The sequence below is a fragment of the Dipodomys spectabilis genome, unplaced genomic scaffold (genome assembly GCF_019054845.1).
Source record: "Dipodomys spectabilis isolate Male_0828 unplaced genomic scaffold, ASM1905484v1 ptg000297l, whole genome shotgun sequence".
In the NCBI taxonomy this organism is placed as follows: Eukaryota; Metazoa; Chordata; class Mammalia; order Rodentia; family Heteromyidae; genus Dipodomys; species Dipodomys spectabilis.
In genome coordinates, this window is record NW_024870974.1 from 1,973,307 (window position 1) to 1,997,088 (window position 23,782).

The 23,782-nt window shown below is 43.3% G+C and overlaps 1 protein-coding gene across 1 annotated transcript in view; it reads left to right on the forward strand.

The window, feature by feature from the left end:
- The first annotated feature begins 9,072 nt into the window (after nucleotides 1-9,072).
- Col25a1 (collagen type XXV alpha 1 chain) overlaps nucleotides 9,073-23,782 on the forward strand; it is a 408,459-nt gene continuing 393,749 nt past the window's right edge. Inside the window, exons 1-2 of the mRNA XM_042701800.1 lie at nucleotides 9,073-9,369; nucleotides 10,264-10,333. Coding sequence (XP_042557734.1) covers nucleotides 9,073-9,369; nucleotides 10,264-10,333 — 367 coding nt within the window. The remainder of the gene's footprint in view (nucleotides 9,370-10,263; nucleotides 10,334-23,782) is intronic.

The window sequence follows — 23,782 nt, forward strand, 5'->3', positions numbered from 1 at the left end:
AATAGATACACTGCGATACAATGCTATAGACACAGTAGCAAATAAATTTTAATGAAGTTACAGCTTGAATAAGTCTGTAAAAATACAATGTGGAAGGGGGAGAAAGAGTTCATTACTATCAACAGAACATTTATGTGGAGCTCAAGAACATGTAAAACTAAATAATGAATTGCTTGTGAGTATACATGCAAGTAGTAATATTAAGAAATGTAAGGAAAATAAACCATCATTCCCATAATGCAATATATTAATATATATGCCCCAAAGGAATTGCCTTACAACACTAAACATTTATTTTCTCAAAGTTTTTATTGGTCAGAAATTTGGGAGCAGATTAACTGGATACTTTCTGTTTCCAGCTTTGTGTGTGTGTGTGTGTGTGCGTGTGTGTGTGTGTGTGTGTGTGTGTGTGTGTGTGTGTGTGTGTGTGTGTGTGTGTGTGTGTGTACTGGAACTTGAACTCAGGGCCTTATGTTCTTGCTTGTTTGATCATATTCCTGGGGGCTTGAACTCAAAGCTTTTGTGCTCAAGGCTAACACTTTACCACTTGAGCCACAGCTGTACTTCCAGCTTATTGGTGGTTAATTGGAAATAAGGGTCTCACAGACTTTCCTGCCCAGGCTGGCTTCAAACCTCAATCCTCAACTCTCAGCCCCCTGAGTAGCTAGGATTAAAGGTATGAGCCACAACACCCAGCACAACTTCTCCTCTTTGGCCCCTTGGACATCAAACATGTCTTTTAGGCCTAGTCTGATGTTAATTCAAGTAGTTCACTCTGTTTCACAAGATGGATAGAGAGCAAGAGATCCAGGGGTCAGATGTCAGACTGATGTATGAAGGCATGCATCTGGAGAACACTCCTAAAATTGGGGGATCCTTTGATCCTTCTTATACCTGCATTCAGTCCAAGTAAACTACCAGGAGTTTCTTTCAGAAAGGGAGTTGAAATTGCCCTTGTAAAGTTGGTTTCATAGACTCAATGGAAAATTGCCTCATGTTTGAATTAGCAATGTAATTTTTTAAATGCCGGGAAAAACCCATTAGGTAGAAGGTTGGTATTTTGTTCTTTAAGGTGTGAGAAAGACATTCATCTTCCTCCTCTAAACAAAACAGAACAGCAGACTCACAGCTGGGTACAGAGAGGACTGGGATTTTGGAGGGCCTGTGTAGTGCAGACCACTGCATTCATACAGTTGTAAAGCTAAAGCCCTAGCTTAACTAGGCCCAAACATGGATCAGTTCCTTGATCTGTCTGAAAGGTTGCTTTTCAGCTGTCACTCAGAGCCAAATTCTTCTTTTCTGCTCTTCTTCACTGAAAGATATTTATAATTTGTTGGTGAGTTACTGAATTTTTGCCTGGTTACGGAAGTATCTTGTAAACTTCAGTGTACTTAACTCTCCACTGCCTGCCCCACCCATCCTTTTTGGGAATCTGTCTTAGGAAAGCTGGTGCTGTGAGCCCATAATCTCCTCTGGCTTCTGTAAAACAGCTCCAGAATGCTACACATAAAGTACTCTGCCATATTGTTGTTGTTGGTTGTGGGGCTTGAACTCTGGGCCTGGGCGCTGTCCCTGCGCTCTTCAGCTCAAGGCAAGCACTCTACTGCTTGAGCCACAGTGCCACTTCCAGTTTTCTAGTGATTTATTAGAGATAAGAGTCTCAGGGAGTTTCCTGCCCAGGCTGGCTTTGAACCGAGATCCTCAGATCTCAGCCTCCTGAGTAGCTAGGATTATAGGCGTGAGCCACCCGTGCCTGGCCACCCCACCATTTTTATTATGGAGGTACAGAGGGGACACGGCAGGTGGTGTGGATGCACAGAGCAGCTGCAGATGCCCCTACTCACTGGCTTCTGGGTTTAGTTTATTTATTTCAAGCACTGGGGCTTGAACTCAGTCTCACGCTCTTCTCCTGTTCTTTGCATTTTCTATTCAGGGCTGGTGTTTTAACACTTGGGCCACGGCTCCACTTCTGGCTTTTTGCTGGTTAATTGCAGATTAAGAATTTCATGGGCTCTTTCGGAGTGGACCAGTTTTGAACTTCAATCCTCAGATATCAGCCTCTGGAGTAGCGAGAATTACAGGTGGGAGTCAGGGCCCAGTTTCCTTGGCTTCTGCCTTAATAATTTCAGTCAACATCAGTTAAAGCTGTGGTTTTAGAAAGTTAGTCTTGAAAATTAATGGCACCAAAAGATTTTTTCTACTCAGAAAAGTCTTTTTTATTGATGTAATTAATATCTACTTAAACACGCATAATATGATGCATTTGGGTTGACAATCTAATTATAAGTAAAACACGAAAATTTGAAAAAAAAGTGTTAGTTCTTCACATCTATGCTCAGTATTCATTATTGATAAGCTTCTTAGAGGTATTAGGAACAGAGTATGTCTTTATAACACAAACCAACTTTTCTACCTGCTTAAAAACTCCTATTTTCTCATATTTATCTCTTCTTTTCTTTTTCTCCTTTTTCTCCCTTTTGTTTCCAGGCATCTTCATTTTCACTTTAACGTCTTTCATGCCTGTCAGAAACCTGCCTGCCTGCCTGCCTTTTCTTTCCCTCCCTCCCTTCCTCCTTCCCTTCCTTTCTTCCTCCCTCCCTTCCTTTCTTCCTCCCTTCCTTTCTTCCTCCCTCCCTCCCTCCCTCCCTTCCTTCCTTCCTTACTTCCTTCCTTCCTCCCTTCCTTCCTGTTTTTTCTATCTTCTTTCCTCTCTCCCTTGATTCCTCCCTCTCTCATCCCCTACTTCTCTCCCCTCTTCCTTACCTTCCTTTCTTTTCCTTTTCCTTCCTTTCCCTTCCCTTCCTTTTTTTGTGAGTGGAAGATTTGTATCCATAGCACTTTGGTGATGGGCCAGGATCTTGGCTCAGTAAGCAGTAGGGAGAAGAAATGAGTGACTACATTGCTTGGCTGGCCTGTTGCATGAATGGTAGGCATCAAGGAGATAGAACACATTGTGGTCAGTTTGCTATGCCTCTGAAAAGAGCATCTTCACTTCTCATGCCATGAAAGAAGGCATGTTCTACAATTCCTTCCCAGGAATCTGTTAATGAGATCGGTATGTATATACATCCAAGAGTCAGACTTTAGTATTTAACAGCCTGCCCAGTGCTCTGGTGGTTCTAGTATCACTTCTGAAGGCTGAGTTCTTGTGTTTTTGCTTATATTAATTTCTTTTTGCTGTTGTAATGCGTCATCACAAACTCGACATCTCAATGTATTTATTACTTATTTATTTACTGCGGGTACCGCGTCTTGAGCTCAAGGGCTCATGCTCTCTCTGTTGGCTTGTACTACCACTTGAGCTATGCTTCCAACTTAGCTTTTTGCTGGTTAATTGGACATAGAGCCTCACAGACTGTTTTGCTCAGGCTAGCTTTGAATGGTGATCTTCTAGATCTTAGCCTTTGTGGTCTTTGTGATGAATACTCTCACCATGCTCATCTCTGCTTTTCTTATTACAGCTCTCCTCTTCCTGAGACTCCATCTTTCTCCCTCTTCTTTGCACCAATCCTGGGGCTTGAACTCAGGGCCTGGGCTCTGTCTCTGAGCTTTTTCGCTCGAGGCTAGCACTCTACCAGTTGAACCACAGCTCCAGTTCCCCCCTTTAGGTGTTTAATTGGAGATAAGTCTCACAGACTTTTCCTGCCTGGATTGGCTTTGAACCATGATCCTCAGATTTCAGCTATCATTGCCCTACCACCTCCCTCTTTTAAGGAGGCTTGTGGACACACTGAACATTGCCAAATAACTGAAGAAAATCTTCCCATCTCAAGACCCTTACCTTATGCCTTGTCTTACATACCTGTTTTGTTGCATAAGGTGACTTACAAACACGTCTTGGAATTAAGGCATTCACAGCCATCCATCAAACAGCTGTTTGCCTTTTACTGTTATTGATGTAAGTCATAGGCTAATTGGAGTCAATTGGACCACAACATATTTTTAGAGCTATTTATTTTAAATCCTTCTCCAACACAAAAAATTAAATCCCCCAACAACAAATCCTCAAAGAAACAACTGCCCAATAAATAAGTGGGCTAAAGACTTAAAGAGAAACTTCTCTGAAGAGGAAAGAAGGAAGGCCAAGAGACACATGAAGAAATGCTCAACCTCTCTAGCCATAAAAGAAATGCAAATCAAAACAACACTGAGATACCTCCTCAGCCCAGTTAGAATGGCTATAACCAAGAACTCTGATAACAGATGCTGGAGGGGATGTGGCCAGAAGGGAACCCTACTGCTTTGTTGGTGGGAGTGTAAACTTGTTCAACCACTCTGGAAAGTAGTATGGAGGTTCCTCAAAAGACTCCATATAGAGCTCCCCTATGACCCAGCAATCCCACTTTTGAGCATTTCCAAATTATCACAAACAAGACCATACTAAAGCTACCAGCACAACTATGTTTATCACAGCATTATTTATCATAGTTAAGATATGGAACTAACCCAGATGCCCCTCAGTAGATGAATGGATCAAGAAAATGTGATATATATACACAATGGATTTCTATGCCTCCATCAGAAAGAATGACATTGCCCCATTTGTTAGGAAATGGAAAGACTTGGAAAAATAAATATATTAAATGAAGTAAGCCAGACCCAAAGAAACATAGGGCCCATGCTTTCCCTTATTTGCAATAACTAGTGTATGCCTGAGACAAGCAGAAAAGGTCACATAAGATGACGTTAAGCGAAATGAACTCCAAGATGAAGACACAAGTAGTTTTTCTTTCTTGCTATTGTTTCTAATGTATTTATAAGGTACCACATGATTTTTTTTGTTGCTTTGTATAACCCCTGTTTACTCTGTATTTGATGTTGGTATAATTTGGGGAGCAGAAGGGAAAAAACAAATTGTTTAAATAGGGATACAGGTGGACCCACTGCAACAATGAGATGTACAAGACGGTAAGTCAAAAAATGAACTTTACAATTTAGGGGTGGGTGGGTAGTGTAGTTGTGGAGGTGGGAGGGAAGGGATGGCAGGGGGAAAACAAAGGAGGAGGCAACAATACTTGATAAGAAATGTACTCATTACCTTGCTCATGTAACTATAACCCCTCTGTACAATATTTTCACAATAAAAACATTTTAAAAAAAGTAAAAATCCTTCTCCACATAGAAACCAAAATAGCCATGCTCTCATGACTCCACAGAGTAACACATACTTTAACTCCCAGAGCTTTATTAATCCATGCGTTCTTTGTGCTTAATGCAGAGAATCTACTGGGTTTTGAAACTGTAGAGATAATGGCCGGTGAATTTCTGAGGTATTGTGACCACCAAAGACATAAAGCAAATCTAATCCTCTGGATAAAGGTCTCAAATTCCAACTCAATCTCTCTCCTAAGATCTGATAGTTTGGAGAGCTTTCAAGAGTTGCTCATGTACCTTCTCATGGCCAATTTCCACAAAGTGTACTTTCAAAAAAATGTGTCACATACTGTCTGTGCTGGTAGGGATGGAAAATGGCTTCTCTATTGAAGTTTTAAGAGGGTGGAACTGTACTTTGGCGCAAAGTTCTTTTTTGTTGTTGTCCCTATACTTCACTCAAATTGGTTTGGAGAGGAGGAGAATGAGCCAGGATGCTGTTGAAGTGGCAGGAATGAGATGATGCAAGCTATTATGTTTTCATCCTGAGGACAGTAGAAAATATTAGAGACAAAAGGAGGGAAGAGGGAAGGAGATTTTAACTACTGTGTTTTTTTTTAAAAATTGGTTTTGGTTTTGCTTGGGGACACTAGATAGATAGCAACTATCTATCTCGTGAAATGAGAAAAAAGAAGGGGAATTTTAAGCTGGGCCCTCCAGTGAAGATGATAGGAATTGGTTGCTGAGTCTCAAGAGGTTTGGGTTGACTCAATGGATTTATGGCTCATTCATAAAAATTGGTAATTTAGGAATTGTATTTGTGCAAGTATAGAGTTAGAAGACCGCATAGGACAGAGCCCCAAGGGCACAAACATGCAGAGGTGAAGAAGAGGAAAAATAAAACAGGCAAAAGAATTGTTACAGAGGGAACTGGAAAAGCAGACTTGTTGATATATATATATATATAAAGTACCATGTCCAGCACTGGTGGCTCATACCTGTAATCCTAGGTACTTGAGAAGCTATGAACAAGAAGATCACACTATGAGATTGGGAGAAAAGTCAGCAAGATGCCATCTCATGGAAAGAAGCTGGGCACCGTGGCACAGCCCTGTCATCCCACCAGAATGAAAAGCCTAATGCAGGTGAACTGAGGTCCCAATGTTTTTCTGGGAAGGAAACAAGACACTATTTCAAAAATAAGAAGTACAAAAAAGGACAAGCAAGAGGACCTGAATTCAAACTTGCACGATTGACTAGTTTGAAAGGGGTTAAAAGTTTACCCAAGCAATCAACCAAAACTAGGACATACAGCCAAACTGTCTGAAAAACAATTACCTGCACAGCTAGAGTGCCATGCCTCCAGTTTAGGAAAACAGTTCTTATACTAGGATAAGGCTTGATTAAAATAGCTTTCTTGTATAATGGCAGCTACCCTCAAAATGGTGGTACTTATGCTAAGCAACTACTTTTGACAGAAAAAGATTCTAACGCCTACACTATTATTGAAAATAAATTTATCGCCATGAAATGTGACTTAGAAAGGACTATATTTCCTCCTTTGGCATGCTAGTGTTCTGAGATTTTCAAAAGAAAAAAAAAGTACTTTCTTCAAGTGTTACACCAAATTTTAGTGTGCATCCAATTGCTTACTGGACTAGTTAAGACATGGATTGTGTTTCTGATCTTAGTAGCAGCTTTTGACTGGGAAAATCTGGCATGAGATCTTCCGAATTTGAATGTTGTGGGAGGCCTCAGGTGATGGGACCTCTTCTTCCATTCAGTCATTCTTAGTGAACAAATTCTTAGTAATACAAATGTAAGGAAGTATGGTTTTTTTGATTGGACAGCAAAATTCATAAAAGTTTTTTCTTCCAGGTTGTTTCCTTCTTCCTACCCAACAGTATCTGTTCACACAAGTGAGAAAAATCAGCTTTGTGCAGGGTTTGGTTGAGCAACAACTGCAGGTTATCTTTATTAAGAGGTATAAGAAAGTCATAAGTGGCTCATGAGTGTAATCCTAGCTACTCAGGTGGCTAAGATCTGACAATCAAGGTTCAAAGCCAGCCCAGGCAAGAAAAAGTCCATGAGACTCATTTCCAATTAATCATCAAAAAGGCCAGGAGTAGGGTTGTGGCTCAAGTGATAGAGTACCAGCCTTGAGTGGATAAAGCTATAGGACAACACACAAGCCCTGAGATCGAATCCTGGCACACACCCATACCAGAGCAAAGAGGAAAAATCGATGTGAAATCTTAGGAAGGTATGGCTGCAATGGAGAAAAATAGGTAGTATTTTATTTATGTTTTCGAGGAGGAGATAAGCAGCTCTTTAGAATAAGAAGTAGGACCATCCCCGTTCCTCCACAAAAATGCTACTTGTTCCTAACTTTCAAATATCCCATTAGAGATCTTGTAATTCGATCCAGAGGGAACAGAATGAAGGAGTCAGGGAAAAGGAAAAATTGACCTCATTCTTCAGTCCTTTCCTTAAATCCTGAGACATGTGTGTGCCTCAACACACCCCCTTTCAATCTCACAAAACAGGGAATCAGGAAAACGCATTAGCACCCTTAGTAGGAATGAGGAGCAGAGCTGGGGGCGGCGGGGACTCAACCTAGGAGGGAGCTGGGGGAGGGGAGAGGGAAGGTCCCCGGGTCCGAAAAGTGGAAGGAAGCGGGGAGCCTGCAGACCCTGGGCCTGGGAAGGCGGGAAAAACGTTGTCAAGGGGCGGGCTAGAGCTGGGGGCTGCATTTTTCATTTCTGGAGGCGATGCCTCCATTTTTTACCGGGCTAAAGAAAAGGCTCTGGGATGAATCGCTATAATCCAGAGTGATCGCCTACCGTACAGCAGACCCCGAATCGGCCCCTCGTCCGGGCCAGGGAGTGGTAGGGGGCGGGGGAGACACCGGAGTTACTCAGTGGAGGGGGAGGAGCCACCTCAATCTCCAATCAAGGGGCTGATCCAAATATTTGCATATATTATGCTAATAAGGAACCTCCAGACTAGTTCCCACCCGAGCTCCTCGTCCCCCCGGGCGGGGTGGGGGGGTGTGTCTCCGTGTCCAGTAGACTGGAGGGGGAGAAGGTGAATATATTATGCTAATGAGGAGGACGGGGAAAGGTGAATATATTATGCTAATGAGGAGGGCTCCGGCTCGGACGTTGGGAGGGAGGGGGCGCGCTAGGGAACGGTCGGGCTGGAGTCTGGCGAAGGTGAATATATTATGCTAATGAGGCGGCTTCCAGCCGGGGCGTTGGGAGGGGGGGGGCGGGCCGCAGGGCTCCGGGAGGGGGTCGGGGAGGGACGACGCGCTCGGGGCCTGCGCGCACTCTCTCCTGGCCGAGCATCCCGCAGGGTATTTAAGGCTCGCACACGCGCGGGGCTGCGGAGAGCCTTCGGGCCGCCGCGGCTGGAGCGTCGCCACCGGCTGCTGCTGGGGTGATCTGGTCTTCCTCCTCTTGTCACCTTTCTTGGGCTGCGCTCCTGAGGGCTCTCGCAGCCTTTTTTCCCTTGGTTTTGCCTGGGACTGACTCCAGGTGGGCGGCTGATCGGCGTGCGGAGGAGACGCGGTCTAGGTAGACACACGGCGGACCGAGGAGGCGCAACAGGTCGCGGCGGGCCGGGCGAGCGGCGGCCCCGCGGCGGTCCGCGCCTGCCGGGACCCGGGGCCGGGGGTGGTCCCCACGCCGTCCGTCCTCGGGTGCGTGTGCTAGGTCCCGGACGCAGGGAGTTTTAGGGTACTGCGTGACTGTTCGATCTCCCTCCCAGCGAGGAGGAGCGGCGCGCGGACGCGGGATGGTCCTCGCCTGCGGGTCCCCGCGCTGAGCCGCGCGCCGCGCCCGCCCGCCTCCCGCTCCCACAACTACTTGTGCAGCCGCCGGGACCCCACCGAACTTTGCCGGAGGACGCCGTCCGCGCTCGATCCGGTGGCTCTCGGCAGGAGGTTGGCCGGCGATCCTACCCCCCACCTCCGCCACCATGCTGGGGAAGAAGCCTGCGGGGAAGGGAGCGGGGCGCGAGGCCGGCTCGGACGAGCACAGCCCCTCCGGGGGGCGTTGCGCCCGCGCCAGGCCCCCGTGCGCCATCCTGGCCACCCTGCTCTCCGGGGTGGCCCTGGTTTCCTGTCTGTACCTCGGGGTGAAGACCAACGATCTCCAGGCGAGGATCGTCGCTCTGGAATCCGCGAAAGGGGCGCCTTCCTTTCCCCTGCTGCCCGAGACGGCGGATCAGCTGAAGGCCATAGTGCAGGAGAACGTGGAGCGGCTCCTGGCTCAGGTGTGAGGGGTTGGGGAAGCCGGGGAGGGGGGGGGGGGGAGTTGCACGTGGATCGGATCTTGCACAGGTGTGAGTCTGTGTGTGTGTGTGCAGGATCAGCCTCCACCCTGAGCGGATACACCCCGTTGGTCTGGCCTGTGTGAAGCTCTGTGAAGTCTGGCTGTCGTGGATGTTTGTTCGCCTCCCTTCCTTGGTTTACCCTCCAAGTCTGCGTGTATGATCTTCCCTGTCTCTTCCTTAATGGTTGCACGGCCTGCTGCAGCGGGCGGGGAGGGAGCGAGGCTGGAAAGGCAGCAGGGGCTTTCTTTGCCTTGGCTGTTTAGTTCTGTGGCGTCTGGGCTGACAGCCTTCTCCGTTGCATGGAGAATACTCATTGGAACGCTCACATCTGTTCTTCATATACCAAGGTTAGGCCTTATCAATAGAGAAAGGTAAGCACGCTTAAAAGTGAACTAAGCCTATAGATTTAAAATTAATTTCACACGGCCTTCTTTTTCATATTAAACGTTTGAAAAATTGGGGGAAAAAACTTTTCTTTTGGGGGGGGGGAGGGACGGGTCAGAGATGTAGCACCCAGATATTTATGAATGAAGAATTGAAAGGAATGTCTTTAAAGATGGCTTAGACTCCAGTAGGGAGGGGGTAAGGAGTTTTCCTGCCAGTAGCGAGATGCAGTAGTTACAGCCTGAATGTGATTAAAGTGCGTCTACAATATTGGCTGTTTGTTACGGCGTGAGTACTGTTACCTTTTGCCTAAGATCCATGCATTTATGTAAATGCTGTTTATGCCGGCTATCAGACGTCATTAGTAACTTAGCCACAGAAGAGAGTTCTAAAAACTCATGGATCTAGTTTACTCCTGCTAGCTCTTAATACTTTTTTCCCCTCCTACAGAAATCCTATGAACATATGGCTAAAATAAGAATCGCAAGAGAAGCGCCTTCAGAGTGCAACTGTCCAGCAGGTAAAAAATGGAACTTATTAACAAGGTTTCCCCTGGAGCAGACCATTTGCAAACAAAGTGTCTGTCAGGTCTACCTGGAATAGTAACAGAGAAAGAATGCAGCCCCAACTTGTTTTAATAAAATCAACATGTCTCCATCAGAAAGATGGCAAGTAAAGCTCCAAATATTATTTTAAGCAGCATACCAATGTCTATTGGGGGAAAGCAAATGAGCTAATCACCATGGAAAATATAGGCAAGTGGATATACAAAGTTCTTTGCATCCAAGATTGAAAGGTCAATGTCTGTGGTGAAAAAGGTCTACACAGCTGTCAGGCCTTGATGTCTAATGTTGCATTAGTGCGGGGTTGTTGGTGGTCATGATGTTATATAGGTAATGGACCTGCATTTTCTCACCTAATCTGTAGCTAAAAATGAAGACTAAAAGGAAATGAGTTCTTCATTTTGAACCTCTGTTGACAAACTATTTTCTTCTCAGTGACTTTCCAGCAAAAGACTCTTCCATGTTGATCATTTTTTTTCTCTGTAGTTTTAGGAAAGGTCAGTAACAGTGTATTAGAAGGATGGAGAGGAGACATTAGTGAATGAGCCCCTCCCCCACCTGTAATCATGAAATCTCATTCACAGACCTCTGAACCTTGGTAGTTGTCTGTAGACTTAGCAATTTAAAAGCTCTTGGAATATGGCCAGGGGAAGGCATTTAGTGGATTCAAAGATATATAAGCCATAAAAACTCCCATGAATCTTGAGATGTTCTTCAGATAAACATGGTAAATGTGTTTATGAACATTCTAGTTTCTTTCATCATTATGCATGGAGAATGAGTCTTTTTCTTCAGTATTGAACTCTGTTTCAATGTAGTCATGTGCTTCATGATGACGTTTTAACCCATGACAGGTCACAAATACGACAATAGCCCTATAAGTTTATATAACCTAGTGATGTCATCATTGCTTAGTTTGAGCAAGTGAGCTGCATGACATTCGCTCAATGGTGAGACAGCTATAACAGTCCTTAGAATGCACCCCACTTATGATTAAGCTGTAGGTGACTGAAAAGCTCAGTGCCCGCTGGGCACTGGTGGCTCATGCCTGGAATCCTGACTACTCAGGAGGCTGAGATCTGAGGTTCAAAGTTCAAAGCCAGCCTAGCCAGGAAAGTCTATGAGACTCTCATCTCCAACAAACTACTCAGCAAAACCCAGAAGTGGCACTGTGGTTCAAGTGGTAGAGCTAGCCTTGAACACAGAGGCTCAGGGACTGCGTGCAAGACCCTGCCCCCCCCCCCCCAAAAAAAAAAAGGCTTAGTGCCTATATTTTCTCATATTTCCTCTCATGATAACTTGTTTGGGTATAGCTTAGAAATGTCCAACTCCAGGTTATACAGCATGAAAGTTTTTTTTAACATTTATATTCTACCACATCATTGGCTATGTTGGAGCTATATTCTTTTCAGCGAAGGTTTTTGATGAGAAGACAAAGAGTGGATGTTTGATGTTGTATGCTTCATTCTTAGTAGTTGAGAAAGACTCAGAAGTCAGATATTCAAGGGAAGAACTTTTCCAGGGCAAGAATGAACTCACACCCTCCCTGTGCCCTGCAGGAATGATTTAAATTCCCAGGACACTGAGTATGTATAGGACTTTACAAATCACTGAGGGAAGAGCATTTTTTTAAAAAATATACAGTACACTGTGTGTGGAGACTTAGGGTTACTTTGGAGGATTCATAACAGACTTGGTAAAATGTTGAAAAGTGGCCACACTGAGTTCTATTTCCAGAGGAGATCTGACTGTTTTTATGATGTTTCATGTAGGCCAGTCATTGAACTCTGGTCATGTGGGAGGAAGCGATTATCCTTTAGAGTTTGCCGTATATTCTCTGGGAAGATTATTGTAGACTATTTTCTTTCCATGTTAATGTGGTAAATGAATAATAAAAAGCAATTCCCTTGGCTTTTATTTGTTGTTGGCTCTCCCTCACAGCTGCTTTCCTTCTTGCTACCACTAGAGCTCCACATTACATCAGTTTTTAACCTGGCTACTTGTGAGGTAACCCTTGGAAGGTGTGCCCTCCAACACACAGAACCAAACAGGGATCTTGCTGACAGATTCCCAGTTATAGGAATGATACTCAGTTCTGCTTGTTGAATAACCAGACATCACCCAAATGCAGGCATGGCTTGAAAGCAAAAGATTCTGGAGAGAACCAGCTGGTGCAGTATTGTCTTAGGGAATGAACTGGCTGGCCAAAAAGGATTAGAAAGAAGATATGCATTTCCCACCTGATTGGGCTTGAACCTCGATTCTCTCTCTGTGACTAAGAGTTGTCACCCAGACATCTGTTTGTAGGGCAGAGGGAGATGAGTGTGACCTCAACTCAGTTCCTGTGGACACTTGCCCATCCATTGAAGTTGACACTCTTGCTGACAGGCAGAGTCTTAGAGCTGAGGGCTGGTAGCAAAGAAGCGAAGCTGTGCTGTTTGTAGTCACTCTAATAGCTTTTGATGGCACTCAAGTCTCACTGGGATTTGTCCAGGTAGATTACAAGGAAATCATAACATTTATAGATAACTGTTTTTAAAAATTACTGAGCAAGGAACCTCTATGGGGACTATTTATTGAATGTTTTCTCATGCTAGGAGAAGCTCTTTCTGATATAATTTTTTTTATAACTAGGAGAGTTATAAGTGCTAGCAATCTTAGGGTTCATCCTCTGGGCAGAGGGACTCCAAAGCCTAAAGCCTAATGAGGAATCCAGAATGGGCTGGATAATTCTAGACTGGAATCTGGAATCCTACATCTGGTACTAAATAAGTGTGTGACTGTGGTCAAACTAATGAGTTTCATTGCTTTTCATTTCCTCACCTGAAAAAAAAGGACTAGAAATTCCTTGTGTGACAATTTATATAAATAGTTTGGCATATTAGTGGCTCTAGCTTAAATAATACTACTCTTTTTCTCTCTCTTTTTTTCTTTTCGGTATGATTCTCACAAAGGCTAGGCAAACTCTTACCACTAAATTATGCCCACAGTTCACTATTCTTTTTTTGGATTCTTTCTTCTGGTCCACAGAGCTACATGGTAAGGTGGGTAAAGAAATGTTGCCAACTTGCTCAGAACCCAAGGCGAAAGAACATGGTGCTTAGTTGAACATCTGTAGATCATTTATAAGGATAATCTTGCTAGTCAGTATCTCTTGGTGCTGTAGCAGTGGAATTTAGGGTTTTCATGATACCTAGTTTTATCTCCAGAATGTTTGCCAAAATTACAGGGAAACATTGGACCATTTAGGCTGAAGCATACTAGGTAGAAAGACTTGGCTATCAGATGTTAACCAAAAGGAGTATCTTCACCATATGACTCTTAGACCTTTTAAAATCAGATCTTGAAGTAATTCTTACACACTAAGATTTGTAACTTACACAGTTGGACTGTCATTATTGTACCATCTTTGTCCTCTGTAGAAAGGTGTGTTTACCTTTTTTTTTTTTTTTTGAGATTGAGATGCTCTAGAAAACCAAAGAAAACTGGATTTCAAGAGCCCCCAAATGATTTTGAAAGCCCTTACACACATCAAAGCTGTGTTTAGCAGATTTGATTTAGCAATGGTAGAGACACGGAAATAACAGCTGGTCTTTGTGGCTTGATTTCTGTCAAACCTGACCATCCCTAAGAGAGTAACTTGGCTCTTTACTATGGCTATAGAATTCTACTTCGGGTTGTGTTCTTTGGATCTTCCATGAAGTATGCATAAAGCAGGCATATTTATGGAAGGGAAGAACAATGGGAATGAAGCCACCAATCAAGTGATAGGTAGCTCACATTCATCAGTAGTGTTAACTCCCTGGCCTATTAGGTATAAGAACCTCTATGACCTCATCAATGGAGAATGGGAATGGGAAATTGAGAAAGTAGCCCTGGCTTTGTCATTAACATGTTACACAATCTTGCGCAAATCATTCCGACATCTGGCTTTTACAAACTAGTCACATCTCTGAAAGTAAGAGCTAGACGATAACAATTTAGGGCTTTAGTCAATTCTCTACCTAGAATGAATATGAAATAACTATGCTAGATTTTGGGAATTTGCTCACAAACTAGGCAGAGATGACACCAAACATTTATTTGAAAATGACTTTTCATGTGGGATAGGCAAAATCAAGAGAAGAGTATAATTTGGAGTGTAGAACCTAAATCGGTGACATTTTTCTAGTACAGGAGGCTGTTTAAATTGTTTGGGTGTAGGGGAAAGAAAACTATGTGTCTGAGAAATTCATGGTAGAAGAAAATATGGCTTCTGAAAAGTAAAATCCGTAGGAATGGATAAAAAGCGGATTGACAATGCTTCATTAGCCTTTTGACTTGCGAAGAGTTGATGGGTAGGTAGATAAAGGTACGCTGGTACCTGATTTGCTGACACCCTGACTAAAGCAAACATTAATCTTAAGGTAGAAAGGACAACCCTTTCTATATGATGATTGCCTATATGATGATAGTCTATTCTCTTTGGTAATAGTGAGATTTAAGTTGAGGAAGAGGAGACTTCCTGTGTAGGGTGTTGAACAGCTAGAGATAAAAAGTTAGACTAGAAGCCAGGTGCTGGTGGCTCATGCTTACTTAGGAAACTGAGATCTGAAGGTTGAGGTTCAAAGCCAGCCTAGGCAGGAAAGTCCACAAGGCCCCGACCTTCAGTGACCACCAAAAAGCAGAAATGGAGCTGTGGCTCAAGTGATAGAGTGCTAGTCTTGAGTGAAAAGGCTAGGGGACAGTGCCCAGGCTGAGTTCAAACCCCAGTACCAGCATACACACAAAGTTAGATATTTTCCGGGGTCTTTCTGTATTCTCTACATGTATGAAATGACTATATACAAGGCAAGTAAACACAGGCAGGTGCAAGTACACCTCATTCCCAAGTAGGAGCAGTACATCCCCTGTGATAGATGGAGGATACCTCAGTTTGAGGATGGAAATAAATGTTAACTATTGCTTTGAGATTAAGTACCCTTTCCCCTGGTTGCAGAGCCTTTATGTTACTTTGCTAATCGAGTTGACTTTATCATATAAAACTCCATCTCCCATCACATTTTCAATGATACAGAGAATAGAAACAGTTTGCCTTAAGAAAGTGCCTTGAAATGCTGCGACTGTTATCTAAATGAAAATGTCAGCCATTCCTCTGCTTCTGTGACACCCATGAGAGGATGCCTCCAAGAATGTCCAGTGACTCTCAGGCCTGCGATCTCCAGCAGGCTGGATGTGACACTTTTCAGTGACTCTTCTGGGGACAGTAGACCAAGGACAGACTGCCCTTTGAAGCAGTGTTCTTGTTTCTTTTTTTTTTTTGTCGTCTGTCTGCCTTGTTTTTGGATTAAGAAGTTCATTCTTGGGCTGGCTCAGTGGTAGAGTGCTTGCCTTGCTTGCATGAGGCCCTGGGTTCGATTCCTCAGCACCACATAAGGCAGAAGTGGTGCTATGGTTCAACTGGTAGCGCACTAGCCTTGAGCTGAAGAGCTGAGGGACAGCGCCTAGGCCTAGAATTCATGCCCCATGACCAATAAAAAAAGCTCATTCTTCACATTTCCTCTTTTTCTGTGATACTTGGGTTTGAACTTGAGACCTATTGCTTGCTTCATTGAAGGCAATCCTCCAGTCCTTTTTTGGCTTTTATCTTTTGGATCATGTTTTGGTCTGGCTAGTCCTCTCTTCTTCCTTCCCGCTTCCTCTACACTGCGCTCTCCCTTTCCTCTCCCCCTCCATTTCACCCTCCCTCCCCTCCTCCTCCTTCTCCCCTTCCTTTTTGTTTTTCCTTTCTTTTTGTTCAGGTGGACTCACGACTGTGATCCTCCTGTTTTCTGTTGCCAAGTATCTGGGAAACAGAAGTGTGCCATGATGCCTGGCTTCATGTCTCCTTTCTTACTGTAGTAGTTCTGTTGGTAATTATGTAAAAGAAGGATACCAATTCTACATGGAGTTTGAACTCATTTCAGCTCTTCGGGACAATATGTGGGAGCAAGCAGTCTCTCAAGGCTTCTGATGGCTTTGCAAGGGCGCAAAATCAACTCGGTGACATGACCCAAAGCAGTGTCCACATGTGGGGCTTAGGTCTGGGAATGGCCTCTCAGGAAGGGGTAGATGGAGTGCTGGTGGGAAACGTGCCAGAATCAGGACTGCTTGGCAGCCCAGGCAGGGTCCTTTCCTGCTACAGGAGAGCCGCGCTAGACACTTACTCAAAATAACACCAGTCTCTTACCTGGAATGGAAATCATCTGAGACCTAACATGGAAAAGTGTTTGGGTGCCCTCCTAACACGTTAGGAACATTCTGGGGTGGTTTGATGGGCGTTAAGAATGTGAAGTCGATGTACGGCTGAGTCTGTGCAGCAGGTTGAAACCCAGGATGTGCCTGGCTATACATTGAAGCATCGCTCCCTGCCCTGGCTTGCCAAGGTGGGTGGAGAGTGGTACAGTGGTTTAAGTGCCGTGGAATTTCACCATCCTCCCCTACCCCAATTTACGTCAACACTGGTGTGCATACCTGATGCTTACATATGGACAGTTAACTGCTTTTATTTGGGATTTGCTCTGCACATCTTGGAATTATAAAAAGAGTTTGAGAACGACATGGACAGGGAAGATGCTGACATAGGAATCCCTTACAAATTAAAATCGAGGGCTCTTCATGGACATCATATATTCCTTCAAATGGCTGTTCTGTGCCATTAGGTAATGGGATTCCTTGAGGAAATGCCACCACAAGGTGACAGGCAGCTCCCTCTGGTGACCACAAGGGGGAGGAACTGAGCTAAGTAGGATTTCTCGGCTCCACCAGTTTTTTCCCAATTGAATTGCTGGCCTCTCTTGGTGATCCCTGACCTCCCTTGGTGGTTGGGGGAAAACAATGAATGGAGGAAGCCATTTGCTTCCATATTTGAGGATCTATAGTATTCCATCAGCTTTAAGATACTTGAAACCTAGTAAATGTTGCATTTGTATTTAGTAGATAGAGCCACAGCTGTGAACTTTGGGCTAGTATTCCAACAGCTAGAATAAGTGGAATTAAAACAGTCCTTAGACTTACTGTGGAACTCCTTTCCCTCAAAATTAGGAATTTCTAAGAATCCAGTATAATCTGAAATTACTATATTACTTCTGACGTCATTGCATCCAGAGACTGTACTTCATCTTCAGTTGAAGGTGATATGTCTTTGTCAATGACAGTTGAGATGTATTCATTTCCCATCCTATTGTGTTCCTTAGTTTAATCACTAGATGAGTGTTTCTGTTAAAAGGGCATGCTTATAGGCTTTATTTGGCACCCCAAATATTTAAAACTATAATTTAGATTTTAGGAGTTCTGGTCTTCATTACGGACATGAAGTTTTTATTCTCGTATTTCAAATGTGTTCAGCACATTTGAAAATACAATGTTCATACTTTGTCTAATTGAGTAAATGAATGGTAGCCAGCTCTAGCTTGTATGTTCTGGTAAAATTGGGAGTCAGAATATGTCTAGATAATCTTTTCTTCTTTGTTTCTTTCTATTCCCCTCCCCTCCCTCTTTCCTTACCACTTTTCCCTCCTTCCCCCTCTCTTTCTTAAGTGGAGAGCATATCCCCTAATCTGTTGGCACTGGGCAGCTGCATCATGATATTACTCATTACAAAAATCAACATCGTACCTCATCCTTTTGGTTTAAAGTCAAATTAGATTTTTTTAAAGCCTTTAAGTCACCACAGTTTTTGACATGTTTCTGTGTGCATTTTAAATCTTTTTTTTTTGTGCTTTTTTCTGGGGTGCCAGTACCAGGCTTGGATTCAGGTCCTAAGAACTGTCCCTTAGCCTTTTCATTCAAGGCTAGTGCTCTACCACTTGAGCCACAGCTCTGTTCCTTGCTTTTGAGTGGTTAATTGGAGATAAGAGACTTTCTGGCCCAGGATGTCTTTGAACCTCGATTCTCAGAACTCACCCTCCTGAGTCACGAGGATTACAGTCATGAGCCACTGGCACCCAGCTCCTTTGACCTTTTATTCTTCACACATACTCACATGGAGTCTTCTCAACAAGTTACAGCTGCCATTGTATTTTATATATATTTATTCATGGCACTCGAGTTTTTGTTGAGCAATTAATACTTAGTTTGAAAAACGCTATCTGCAACATAACTTTCCCCCAAATTACAATATCCCTTGGTATCTGAAGTGGGTTGGTTCTACAATTCATGTGGCTAATGAAGTTCTTTTATATAAAACAGCATAATATTTGCATATAAACTACAACCATCTTTCATGTATTTTGTCGTCTCTAGATTGCTTACAATAAGTAATATAATTGAAATACCATGTAAATAGTTGTTATGCCATATTATTGGGAGTAATGACAAGAAAACAGTCTGAATGTGTTTCAGTACAGATGCAATGTTTTCCCTTAAATATGTTCACTCTGTAGTTGGTTGACTCCGCATGTGTAGATTGGTGACTGTGTATTTATAGAGACTCGATGTTGTGAGGAAGTTGATGGTTGGTAAAATGATGATGGCTCTGTGTTGAAACTGAAATGGATGTCATGGGGAGACTCTAGAAATTATGTATCTGCATTTCAGTGACTGGCAAGATCTCTAGAAATTGCTAATACTATATATCCAATATCAAATGAGAAATACAATGCATTTCGCAGAGACAGTGTAAATTTGGCTACATGGTAACGAGTACAACAGAAGGAAAATTGAAAGACTATCTTGTTCCCATTGAAACGAATGTCCACTGTCATCAGCTGTTGGAACAGGGAGTTGTGGACAGTTCTTTGGCTGAGTAAAGCACCTTTTATAGTTGGTAGGACAGGCAATAGAATGACCCAGCAACTCTACAAGTTAATTGAGCTTTGGGTGAGTGATTTTTTTTTTTCTTCAGTATATAGTTTCTGTGGACTTCAAGGAAGCCAGTTCTGGGGCTTGAACTCAGGGCTTGAATGCTGAGCTTTCTTTTTCTCAAGGCCTGCACTCTACCAGTTGAGCCACAGCTCCACTTTGAGCCTCCTGGTGGTTGGAGGTAAGAGTCTCATGGACTTTTCCTGCCCCAGCCTGCTTTGAACTGTGATCCTCAGATCTCATCTCCTGAGTAGCTGGGATTATAGGTGTGAGCCACCAGTACCTAGCTTCATGACTTCTTTTCTTCTTTCTTCTTTTCCCCCTCCCATCTTCCCCCTTCCTTCTTCTGTCTTCCTTCCTCTTCCTCTTCTTCCTCCTCCTTCCTTCTTCCTCTTTTTTTTGGTAAACTAGTTGCTTTGCTTTTCTGAAAGAAGTGAATTATCAGCCAACCATGAAATGGGAAAGTTGACCAAGTAAGAATGGCTGAATAGATTCTATGAGCCAAACAGAGCTGTATTATAAGCTCTAAAAATATTTAGCCAACCATAGTATATCTCTCAATTTATCTCCTAACCTTGCAGGCTGGCTGGTAGTTGCCCCAGACTTAAAGCAGGAATCCTGACCAGTGTGCTTGGACCTACTAGTGATGTTTTGCATCTGGAAATTTTTAATAAAAGAAAAACTCTAACACTGTGAAATTACATCAGTAAAGAAACTGTGGCTTTTTATGTTCTTGTATATAGTTTCCTTCTGTGCAACATTACTTACTGCCCTAAATTTCAGCTACTTCTGAGATATTTTCCTGAATATTGAGCTTAATCTGGAAATGAGGTTACGAATAAAGGGAGTGCGGTGTGGCGATAAAATTTATGTTGCCATTTTATGAATAGAAAAATGGTTAATTAGTTTTTATAGCAAAAGGTATCTTTGGATTGAGACGTCTGGGGCATTTTATTCTTTTATGCCTTTTTGAAAGCAGAAAAACCTTTGTTTCCATCGTCAGTCTTAAAGCAGAAATCCCAGACAGAGGAATTTCATAATCAGCCACAGAGAACCCCTGCATACATCGTGTGTCACTTTCTCATCATTTCCAATTTATTATGAGTCTCCAACATTTGTTTAATTGTAATCATATGCAGCCAGCATTTCAAATCTTCACAGTGCATTCACATTTATAGTCTTGTGATGAGAGTAGTAAGAATTGTTGAAAACCAAGAGTACACACAGAAAACTTACCGATCGATGTAGAAATGCTACTCCACCAGGCTTTCATGGAGCACATACATACTGCTCCAGTGGGCTCCGCAGTTGGCCATACCACCTGTGGCCATCCATCTATGGAAGAACAAACTAGAAGATGCATACTCCCAAACTACCCTTATTCTAGTCAGGCCACTCTGCTGCATTCTCCTTTGCCCTTCTCTAGCAGGGACCTAAACTCTGGTTTGCTCCCATTCTGTTGATGATGCTTTATCTGTCTTTCTCTTGGCATGGAACTTGCCCATTTGAGAGTTGGGTCGCAGGGCCCCTTCTTCCCAGGGTGATGCCTGCACTTAGCATTCAATCTAGTATCAGAAGAGAGGAACGTTCATGACCCATAGCAGTGTTGCTCCCTCATTCCATAAAGTGACCTGTTGTTTCTATTGTTAATGGATTTTTTTCATAAAAGGGTAATCAGGACCAGTCTTGTTTGCATGGAAGTGTACAGAGGCAAAGTGAGCATGTATTGCTTTAATTACTGAAGAAGTAACTACTCAGATGCCATAAGCAGTTCAAAGGAGAATCTAAAGACTGAAACTTCTTAAGTTCACAGATAATTGAAACTGAATAGGTACATGGAAGCAAACTGGACTTCAAGTGAGAGGAAAGTTAGCTGGGCTTAGAAAGAAACTATGTGTCTATAGACAAGACATTGTCAGTCATTAAGTGTTTGTTTTCCTTTGCTGTTCTCTACTACTTATCCTGTTACATAGTAGCAGAAAGAATATGGAATGGAGTAATGTAGAGAGTGCATGATGTAAAGAGCATGGTTTTCCATTATAACAGAAACTTTCCGTGTGTGTGTGTGTGTGTGTGTGTGCGCGCGCGTGCGTGCGCGCGCGCGCGCGTGTGAGTGTGTGTGTGTGTGTGTGTGTGTGTGTGTGTGTGTGTCTGGTCCTGGCACTTGAACTCGGGGCCTGGGCACTGCCTCTGAGCTTTTTTGCTCAAGGCTAGCACTCTACCACTTGAGCCATAGCTCCACTTCCACCTTTTTGGTGGTTAATTGGAGATGAGGTCTCACAGATTTTCCTGCCTAAGCTGGCTTTGAACCAGGATCCTTAGATTTCAGCCTCCTGAGTTGCTAGGATTACTGGCTTGAGCCACCAGCTCCCTGCTTATTTTCCCTATCTTCTTAAGCTATACAGGAATCAACTCTTAGGTAAGCAATTTTTTCCATATTTTTCTGTTTACCAATAATAATCGTTATTTTTGTCTCTATGTTCCTATCTTATGATTGTTCTGTTATTTATAAGACAAGTGTTTAATTTTTTTCTTTGATTAGTTATTTAAAGAACAGTTCTTTTGGACTTTGTATCCTAGGCTCATAAAGTAGCACTAATGTCTGTGAATCTTAAAATTATAATACCATTTGTTTGATGAACAAAGCTCTTTGGAAGCAGTCGCCTATGGCTCATCCCTGTAATCCTAGCTACTCATGAGATCTGAGGATCATGCTTTGAAGCCAACCCTGGGCAGGAATGTCCATGACACCCATTTCCAATTAACCACCCAAATGCCACAAGTGGAGCTATTTCCCCAGTGGTAGAATGCCAGTCTGGAGTGAAAAAGTCAAGGGACAGAGCCCAGGCTCTGAGTTCAAGCTCCAGTACCGGCACAAAAAACAACCCACAACAAAACCTGACAAATGACTTGGAAGACTCTACTCCCAGTGTGTAGGTACCAGTAACTCGGCCTACTACTATGAAGGGAAGAGCTGCTGAGTTCTTACAAAAACTATCTTTAAGTAGTTGGACAAAGGAGTTACCATGTAACAAAGCAGTTTACCAATACGGTGCACCTTGATCTGGGTCCCCCTTTTCAATGTTCTCACCTATCCTGCCCTCTACCCACCCTTTCCTTTTCTTAATTTCGTAGTGTATACAATGAATTCTTGACTACATTCCCCCTCCCCTCCCCTTCATACACCTCCCCCTTCTGTCCTCTCCCCCTCCCCCAATCGCTGGTTTCACCCTTGTGCTTTGGGAATTGATGCCAGACACACCTTCCCCTCCCCCCCATACTTCTGGGAACTTCAAGATTCCGGAGAGCGGTCATCGTAAATGTCTTAACACAAAAATAACTAGAATAGTAAGATATAAAGGGGTTAAAGACACGCTTTAATCATAGGAGACTTTGTGATTTGAAAAAAGCAATCAACTGTTGTTGCATAAAGAAATCGCACATTCTTGTTGATATTTCTCACTGAGTGAACACAGTGCTGTCCCAGCTCTGTTACTATATTTAAGTTTTTGGCTCATCGGTGGTATTTGTTTCATAATCTTAACAAAAATATCTTGTGTCTTCTGCTAGCAAAGGCTGCAAAGGAGTGAAGGTTTATTCTGCAAGGAGAAGGAGGAAGGCCCGAGGGATGTCTTACTTATGGAAAAGCCATTAAAAAAAAATCCCACAGGTCACATTGGCTGCCTCTTGGATTTTGTGCTACAACTTTGGTCGTCCTGACTTTGATATACATTGTCTTATGTTTGAGTTTGGTGATTCCTTGAATATTCCATCTAATGTCCATCCTAGTCACTTGTGTGCTGCAGCTTCAGACCACTTTGTCTTAAAGTCCACACTGGCTTCTACTTTTTTGAGCTCTCTCCCCCTCTCTGGCCACCTGTATACCTAAAGTTCAGCTTGTAGTACCTGGAATAGCTCAGCCCTCAGCCACCCTGTGTGGTCATGCTTCCTGCACCCACCTGTCTCAGTGTCTGTACCTTTTGGCTGGGACCACTCAGATTTTGGCAGGAGAATGGCTGAAGGTAAATAACAGGAAGGAAGGAAGGGAGAAAGAAGGCTGAGGGTAAATCCGTGGAAAATGTATGGTGATTAGCAGTTCTGTTAGGGAAATGTTTACCTTTATTCAGAAACGGCATATGTTCTGGTAATTCTCCTGTTGGCAGAGAAAGAGGAGAGTGTTAATTCTAAGTGCTAGTTTTTAATGTGAGTATCTTAAGTATTATGTGTCATAATTCTTTACATGATAGGTATTTGGGAATCTTTAAAAATACATTTTTTTTTTTATTGCTGGGTGCTGGTGGTTGGTGCCTAGCTATTTAAGAGGCTGCAATGGGAGGATTGTAGTTTGAAGCCAGCCTGGGCATGGAAGTCAGTGAGATTCTTTTCTCCAGTTTATCACCAACCACTCCCCCTCAAAAAACCCCAACAATGACAACAAAAAGCACTGCAAGTGGTGCTGTGGCTCAAGTGGTGGAGTGCTAGCCTTGAGCATAGAATCTCAGGGACAGTGTCCAGGACCTGAATTCAAGCTCCAAGACTGGCACCAACCCCCCCAGAAATCTAATGTTTATTGTGACTAAACCTGC